Genomic DNA, 9,092 nt, shown 5'->3' with positions numbered 1-9,092 from the left:
ATTAAAGTAGGGTCTCTATCAAAAAAGGAAATAAGGTGGGTTAGGGGGAAGATTTGATGTTCTGTAAGTTTGGAATAATATGAACCAAAGGTCTGGATAATTGAATTTTTAGTTTTCATTTAAACATAGAGCCAACATTATTTTAATAACTTCGGTTAATAAGACACGATAATATATTAGTTGGACTCTTTGCTTAGGTATTTGGAGGTCTTGCAGATGGCTGGAAACTGTCAGCCAAGTACCAAATCAACCTTCAGAACCAAAGAAAAGACCCACTTCTCCGAGAGTGATAACAGTAATAATAATAGGGAACACTTGCATGGTATTTACTGTGTGGACGTTTTGAAGCCAGGGCACATAATGCCATGTCCAATTGTTCAGAACTAATCACATAGCTCCTCTTATAACCAAGGGGGCTGGGAGATTTAGCCTTCCTTTTTAGCGTGGAGAAAAATGGTCTTGAATTGTCTCTTTCATAATACGCCTTTTTTTTTTTTTTTTTTTTTTGCGGTACGCGGGCCTCTCACTGTTGTGGCCTCTCCCGTTGCGGAGCACAGGCTCCGGACGCGCAGGCTCAGCGGCCATGGTCCACGGGCCCAGCCGCTCCGCGGCATGTGTGATCTTCCCGGACCGGGTCACGAACCCATGTCCCCTGCATCGGCAGGCGGACTCCCAACCGCTGCGCCACCAGGGAAGCCCGAGAATATATATATTTTTAAAAGTTCAATATTAGCTGGAAAATTCAGAAATCAGCATCCAAAAAATAAAACCACTGTTAGTTCTTCCGTATGTCAAAGTGATATGAAATTCACCCACAAGGGAGGTGGTTAGGCAAAAACATAGTAAACAGAAGTGTGATTTTAATTAGCCCACGACCTTTCGTACACTTCATGTTGCTTCATTTGTTGCGTGTGTGTTAATGGAAAGGCATGAGCAGCACTTGTCCATTATTCCAGGATTTAAGGTAAGAAAAGTTAGTTTCAGGAAAATGCACACTCCAGGGGCACAGAAAGTGGAAGAAACACCTGATCGATGAGACAAGTACCAGCAGAGGGTGCTGGTGTGGCACAAAATTGAGATTTTTTAAAAAGAGGAGGTCTGGGCTAGAAGACAGCAGGTGTGAGGGAAATGTAATAACTGTTTGGGTCCGCTTGGAGGTATGAATTTCCCCGCTGCATGCAGATCTGTCTGGGTTTCAGTGATTTCTTGTGATGGCCACATGGATTTTAGGCATCTCCTAAAGCACAAACGCCTGACACTTGCTCCTGTGTCTGAGCGAGACTGGGAGAGGCTGTGTAGTTTGGCTCCTGTCTGCACTGGAGACTTTCTATCAGCCCCTGGCTGCTCGTCTGTGGCACCTCCATGCTGGGTTCATGTGCAGTCTCTACCTTATTTGCCCAGCTTTTACAAAACTATATTTGTGCGCCCTAGAAAATTTGCCAAACTGTTAATCCAAGAGGGTCCCATTTTCTTCTCTCACGTGGCCACCCTGAAGACAGGGTGACCAGTTCCTGGGAGCCTATACACAGCAGAGGCTGTGAAAGGTCGGGGAGGTGGGGGGGGGGGGGACGAGGTGGGCTGCGTTTCCTCAGCAGCGCCTGACCTCCTTGGCTGTCAAACTACGAAGAGCTCGATAGTAAACGCGAGCAGTGCCTTCTCGAACCTGCTCTTCTGAACTGCTCTTTCAGAAAACTGACATTGTTCTGGGCTGGCAGTCAAGTGACCCACTGGGGTCCAGTCCAGCCTGTCTGGGCCTCAGTTTCCTCCTCTGTTCAGCAACAGGGTTAGACACTCTGATCCCGAGGCCTCTTTCAGCTCTCGCGCGCCACAGTCAGACACCTCTGAGCGGCGCGGCCGGTTCCGCCCTCCGGGAAGGGCCCGCGAGAGGGGAAGCTCTCGGTCAGCACCAAGGACAAGGGCCCCGGGGCGCGCTGCGCAGACGCAAGGTCACTTCTTAGCCAGTCCCGCTCCTCTGCGGGTGTCTGGGCGCCAGGGTTTGGAGGCGGCGCGGGGAGGGCCGTGTGTGCTGAGGAAGTGGTGAAAGCTGGGGGAGCAGCCCCGGGGAATGAAGTGAGGCCGGGCCCCCTGCGATCTCGCAGATTCTGCGCCAAGAGGCCGAGGGCGGTTCCTGCCAGTCGGGCGCGGCGCCCCCGCCCGCCCCTGTCCGGCCCTTGGCGGGCGCAGCGCTGCTCTGCACCTGGAGGCCCCGTAAAGTCCTCCCCGCGCCTGCGTTGACCTCCTCCACCCCCTTTCCCTCCCGAGCCTCGCCTTAGCTCCCCGCCGGGGCCGCGCCGCCACCACTGACCTCTCGAGGTTCTTTTGGACACACCCACGACTCTGACCGCATCCCTCTGGGCTGGGGGCCCCGGACGGCCTTTCTGCTCCCCCTGGCTCAATTCCCCGTGGGGGAAGGGTCCTCACGACCCTCTCCTCCCACGCACGCCCGGCGCCCCGCCCCCGCTTGCCCCGCCCACAAGCCCCGCCCGCCGTTGCCCCGGGAACCGCGGATCCCGCAGCTGCAGGAAGCGCCCGGCGCCGCGGAGCAGTTCTCGACGCCAGCACCGCCGCTCCCGCCGCCAGGGCCGCCGCCGCGCCTCAGCCCCGGCTCCCGCTCCCGCGCCCGCTCCGTCGGCCATGCTGCCCCGCCGCGCCCCGGCGCCCGGTGCGCAGCTGCTGCCCGCGCCCGCCGTGCTGCTGCTGCTGCTGCTCGGCGCGGGGCCCCGCAGCGGCTGTCTGGCCAGCCCGGTGCCTGCCGCGTCCTTGTCCGTGTCGGGGCCATGCGGCGCACAGCCCTGCCGGAACGGGGGTGTGTGCACCCCGCGCCCCGCGCCCGGCCCGCAGTCCCCGGACGCCGCCGGCGACCCCGGCTACAGCTGCACCTGCCCCGCCGGGATCTCTGGCGCCAACTGCCAGGTGAGTGGACGCGGCGGGCGCGGCGGCGGGCTCGGCGGCGGGCGCGGGCCGGGGACCCGCAGCCTCTCCCCGCCGGCCACTGCGCGCTACCCGGTGCGGAGCTCCAGGGTGCCTGACAGGAGCTTTTCCCCCTTCGGGTAGGGGATGGATCTGGCCTCTCGGCCCACGTGGACGCGGACCCCTGGCCGACCTTGCAAGTGTCGCTTCTCTGCCCACCCTGGTACTCCGGCCGTGCCGGCCCGGGGTTCTCGGAGCGCGCCGCCTCATGGCCTGGCAGCCACCCTAGCTAGCTAGCTCTGGTACTCCTGGCACGACCATTAGCCGCCAAGTGGCGCGCCCATCTCGGCCCGGGCCGAGCCACACTCCGCCAGAGCCGGGTCTTGGTACCCGTTCTGGCAGCGCAGAGGGACCAGCTCCAAGCGTCCCTGGCGGGGTTCATGTCCAGGTGGCCCCCGTTCCTTGTCCCGCCGGATCCTGCGTGTGTCGAGGGTGAGCCGTATGGGCGGCAGGGAGTGGCGGGCTACGTGCCCAGGGGTCGGGCATTTTCATTCCTTTCCAACACCCTTGAGGGCTCTAACAAAGCCGCCGGAGGCCGAGAGGTCAGCTGCCTACCCGCGGCCTGCGACCAGCCCTTTCTGAGCTTAGGAGGAGTGTTGGAGCAGCAGGAAGCATTGGAGGGGACGTTGCGAGTTGGGCTTGTTGTGTCGCCTTCCCTGCTGGACGCTCCTGGAGGCGCATGTTTGGGGTAGGCAGCCAGGGAGTGAGCTGGGCACCGGGAAGCTTCAAGGAAGCGTGGGGCCATGCTAGGGATGGGAGATGATGCCCAGCTGCTAACCGTGGATTTGGGATTTCCAGGAGAATTTGGCAGATAATAAACAAGGCTGGCTTACAAGTTTGTTAAAAGCTCGGTGAAACCTACTAACCTATTAACACCAACATTTTCAGTAGGCTACTCGGCACACAGTGTGTGCAGGTAGAAAATCCCCAAGTCTCTATTCCAGGGCAGGGCAAGTGATGGATTTATCTGAAATTATCAAATTCAACCAAGTGAATGTGGAACGTATAAGGGATCAGATGCTTTCTTTCTTACATATGGAGTGGAGGAGTTTGTTTCATATAAATTTGATAAAATGCCCCAAGAGTTACTTTGAAAACGCTCAAATGCACTTCTATTTCTTTGGGTAAGAGGCCAGTATTTTTTAATATAGTTAAATGGGATTGAGAAACTTGACCTTGACAGACAATTTTTGCTATTTCCTAGAATCTGTTTTTCCTCAGTAGTAGCAAATTATCAAGCTGAATCTATCTTTTCAACGTTGTGTTCTTCTTTGTTAATTGGTTCCAATAAGCTTTAATTCCCTCAAAGGAGATGATGCTGACGATTAGGAGTAGGGTAATGATGAGAGCGCGCTACGAGCCCGCGGAGTTCATCTGGAGAATGAGGACTCTTTGGGGAAATGCCTGCTGGAGCCGCACGAACCATTAGGACAGAATCTTGCTTACTAATCTCCCCTGTTGACTGATGATCTATATGACTTTTACTGGAGAAGTGCGTTGCCTGAATGCTCCTGTCAAACCACTCTCATATTTACATGTCTGAAATCTGTCCTTGAAAGAAACAGTCAATTTGGATTCAGAGCGTAGTAGACATGGACAGGAGAAGGTAGGATAGAGTGCACATCAGTTTAAGTAAATGGGAAGAAAGACTGGAAATTTGGGATTTAACCCAACTCTGAGACTTTTTTTTTTTTTGGTGATTCTAAAAATAGAAGAAATCTTCAGGAAAGGGGAAGACCTCTTTATTGCTTCCTAGAGATGACTCAGAGAAGCGTAAATTTTTTTTTGTCCTAAGTAGTGTTTTGATATATAATGTATTCATTCAGAAATGAGTCATGAACTAATACACAAATATTGCAGAACTAACTAGTTCAAAACAGATTCGGGCTTCTAGGTCCTTCTGAGGCAGTCTTAGCTCTCTGAATGCTGCCCACCTGAGGAGAAGCAATACTGGGTTGGGAGTTCCGAGTTGAAGAGAGCTGGCGTAACTAATTCTAACAGGAAAGCTGAGCAAATTTGGAACCTGATCTGGTTCTGGCTTGGTTACCCAGAAGAACTTAAACTGAGATGATTCAGAGCCTTGTACACCCATAAAAAATTGATTCCTGATCATTTTAATTTAATCTTTCATGTTCTTGCATTAACACTTGAGACTCTCATTTTCTGTGGGGAGAAAAAGGCAGTCTCAATAGAGAAGTTAAACAGAGGGGAAAAAACCCCTTACACATACTCAATTACAGATAAGGGAAATGGATGTTAGCCGTTGCAGACAGTGTGCTTGCTGAAACAGAATCGCATGCTCGCTGGGTAAATTGAAAATGGAATTTTACCTGTACGTGAAGAGAATTCTGTAGATAGCAAGTGTCACCCCTCCCCCAACTACAAAGATAATGTTAGCAATGAAAACATTGGAACCTAACTCTGAAGTCCTCCCTCCCTCCCTCCCCTCCCCTCCCTCCCCCCTCCCTCCCCCTCCCTCCCTCCCTCCCCCTCCCTCCCTCCCTCCCCTCCCTCCCCCTCCCCTCCCTCCCTCCCTCCCCCTCCCCTCCCTCCCTCCCTCCCCCTCCCCTCCCTCCCTCCCTCCCCCTCCCCCTTCCTCCCTCCCTCCCCCTCCCCCTTCCTCCCTCCCTCCCCCTCCCTCCCTCCCTCCCCTCCCCCTCCCTCCCTCCCTCCCCTCCCCCTTCCTCCCTCCCTCCCCCTCCCCTCCCTCCCTCCCTCCCCCTCCCCCTTCCTCCCTCCCTCCCCCTCCCTCCCTCCCTCCCTCCCCTCCCCCTTCCTCCCTCCCTCCCCCTCCCTCCCTCCCTCCCCTCCCCCTTCCTCCCTTCCTCCCTCCCTCCCTCCCCTCCCCCTTCCTCCCTTCCTCCCTCCCTCCCTCCCCTCCCCCTTCCTCCCTTCCTCCCTCCCCCTTCCTCCCTCCCTCCCTCCCCTCCCCCTCCCTCCCCCTCCCTCCCTCCCTCCCCTCCCCTTCCTCCCTCCCTCCCCTCCCCCTCCCTCCCCTCTCCCTCCCTCCCCTCCCCCTTCCTCCCTCCCTCCCCTCCCCCTTCCTCCCTCCCTCCCTCCCCCTTCCTCCCTCCCTCCCCTCCCCCCTCCCCCTCCCTCCCTCCCTTCCTTCCTTCCTTCCTTCCTTCCTTCCTTCCTTCCTTCCTTCCTCCCTTCCTCCCTCTTCTCCTTCCCACCCCCTCCTCCTCCTTTTTTCAGTATGTGTTTAAAATTAAGAAAACCATGAACCACTAGTTGGGATTAAAATGGATTAAGGCTGTCTTCAGCTTTTGTGTGGTCAGCTGGCTGGTGTTTGGGCAAGCCCCTGGGTCCAGGCGGTGCTTCTGGTATCACCCAGCGATAGGAACTCACAAAATCTGGGAACTGTGTGGTGTGAAGGAGGATGTGTGCATTTGAAGCTGAGCTGCTGCCCTTGAACCTGCTGTGACAGGTGATCGAAACCGAGTCTCAGGTTCCCATCTTCGAGGATGGGATCTACCTCACAAGGTTGGTGATGAAGAGTCTGATTCTGTTTTTTGATGTTTGACTGCTGACAGCCTTTAAGCCACACCTGTCCCTCTTCCCCTTCTGCCCACATGGAGGCAAGCTGATTAGAAAGCCTAGGTGTTCTTTCCTTTGGTGCTGGTGAGAGGATCAAACTGTGCAAGCCCCTGTTCATGCTTAAGATACATCTTTTCTAAGTCCTCTAACACACTTAGACCTATTAAATCATGAGCATTCAATGGATTCTAAAAATGTATATGCAAGAGGGAAGAGATATGGGGACATATGTATATGTATAGCTGATTCACTTTGTTATAAAGCAGAAACTAACACACCATTGTAAAGCAATTATACTCCAATAAAGATGGTAAAAAAATAAAAATGTATATGGAAATCTAGCCTACAGAGAAATGATGACAATGATGACTGTGATGATGGTGATTGCTAACTCTTTTCTCAAGCACTTGCCACGTGCCAGCAATGTTTCAGAGGCTTTACAGATATAGTTCCCCAATCCTCACGGTGTCCTATGAGCTGGGTGCTGTAACCATCCCCATTATTTAGATGAAGTGCAGAAAAGTTAAATGAGAGGCCCAAGGTCACCCTGTTAAGTCAGTGTGGGATTTGAACCAGTTAGCTGGCTTGATGTAGAGCTGTAGAGTCCGAATGGTGTGGAGATGAAAGTCCAGTCCTGGCCCTGTTATTTTTAGCTGTGTGACCTTAAATTAGCGCTCTAACCTCTTTGAGTCTTACCAGTAAAAAAAGGGATGGAGTGATTTCTGCGGCTGGGTTTGCTTTAAAACACCTGGTTTTGCTCTGAAACACAGTTTGATGGCTGTGCCCAGCTGGAGTGAAAAGCCTGATAAAGACACAGCAAATTCCCCTTATGCTACCCACCAAGCAAGACCTTCACTCAGAGTTAGAATTGTAGGTCCTGGCTGAAGTTATTTTTACCGTGATGACAAGCATATGGACACTACATAAAAGAAACATAAGTATTTCTGATGGGTTTGAAAAAACTTCAAACTTCAAATTAAAAAAAATTGAGGCTGCTGTTCTTGCCTTTCTGTTTCATTTGGGGAAGCAGGCAGGTATCAGAGGTGGCAGCTGCTGGACCAATTTTTCTTTCCGGGTGAGTGGTACAGGAACTCCTCCCTTCCATTGGGCCTTCCATCGAAGGTAGAGATGATTTAAATTTGTATTATTTGTATTATTTTGTTTTAATCCAGCTTTTTTAATGAATTAATTCTTTGCCAGATATTCAAGCAGTCAGACACCTGTTTGTTTCTTCATGTTCTCTAGGAATCTTATCCTTTGGGATTAGAATGAAAATGTGTCAGTTTCTGCACTTGGAGGAAACAGGGGCTTGTGTAGCTGCTTTTTATGTAGTTTTACCCACTAAGCTGATTCTACAACCCTCTCTTTGATTTAACATGGAACTTGAAACAATGGTTCTGCTTCAGATGAATCCATTTTGAGTGAAGTTTGCTAACAAACAACAAGAAAGAATTCTAGCTCTTTGCACAGCTTCAGCCTTCTCTGCTGGACTTTTTGCACATATGCACACACACGCATACCCACACAAACTCACATTGTGATACGTGCAAAATCTCCTATATTAGCTGTCAAGAGACGTTGCTTCTTTCTCTGGCTTTTCTACTAACTTTTTGTGACCTTGGGAGAGCAATCGAACATCCCTGGACTTCAGTGTTCATATCTCCAAAATGGACCAGAACGCTTGTCTTATTTTCTTTTTAGAAAAGATGCAATTAATAAAGGGGACATTGTGAAATTTTTTTCGATAAATATAAAGGAGGATGGGAGAATGAATTTAAAACATTTTGAAAAAAAGTAAAATGTTGCACAAATACAAGGTATACTACCAGGAAAAGGATTATCTGTTTCTCATATAAGATATGATTACACCAGTCTATTCAGTGCCCGTGATTGTTTTCCTTCAACGAACAGACCCAGCTTTTTCTCCCTACTAGGATGAGTTATGCTACAAGATCAGTTTTAAAAATGAAAAAATTCATTGTACTGAAATTTTGATAAATGTATATAGTTCTTTTTATTCTGAAATAGACAAATAGTTTCTCAGAAAATTCTCAGTGACTTTGTTTTCTTTTGAAATAAATGAAGGAAGCTCATCAGAATCCTTTGAACACTTTTAATAAAGGAAAGAAACAGTTGTTTTCCTTGGTATTATGAAAATGGAGTGATTTTCTTATTTAGTTTATCTGATGAATTCTTAGGAAACATCATTTTTCTCAGTTTGGCCACCTGACGAAAACACATTTCTGTCTTCAGCTTCTTTGCTTAAGCTTCTCATGTGACACGGTACCATCCAAAATGCTTTTGTTTATGCCCTCATTCCAGGCATCAGACAGGAAAGAAAACCTATCTGAGGCCGAAGGGTATTTGAGTCAGAAAACCGAATGGCTGAGCTGTATTTTTAGATCTTCTTACCGATCCAGGAGGCAGTTGTGGTCAGCGCTGCCCAACCCAGAGGCAGGGACTATAGAGTCTTGCCCCCCAGACAGAAAGTCCAACAGCACAGTAAAGTTTGTGGATAGAATTTCTTTATATTTCCTCCTTCCTCCTTCACCTACACTGGTGCCGAACCCTGGCTGCCTGTA

General features: G+C 51.0%; 1 protein-coding gene across 1 annotated transcript in view; it reads left to right on the top strand.

Moving 5' to 3' along the window:
• The first annotated feature begins 2,634 nt into the window (after positions 1 to 2,634).
• Positions 2,635 to 9,092, top strand: part of DNER (delta/notch like EGF repeat containing) — a 321,771-nt gene continuing 315,313 nt past the window's right edge. Inside the window, exon 1 of the mRNA XM_065880805.1 lies at positions 2,635 to 2,913. Coding sequence (XP_065736877.1) covers positions 2,635 to 2,913 — 279 coding nt within the window. The remainder of the gene's footprint in view (positions 2,914 to 9,092) is intronic.

The sequence above is a fragment of the Phocoena phocoena genome, chromosome 7 (genome assembly GCF_963924675.1).
Source record: "Phocoena phocoena chromosome 7, mPhoPho1.1, whole genome shotgun sequence".
Taxonomy (NCBI): domain Eukaryota; kingdom Metazoa; phylum Chordata; class Mammalia; order Artiodactyla; family Phocoenidae; genus Phocoena; species Phocoena phocoena.
Note: the sequence above shows the minus strand (reverse complement) of the source record. Positions and strands in the feature narration are given on the sequence as shown.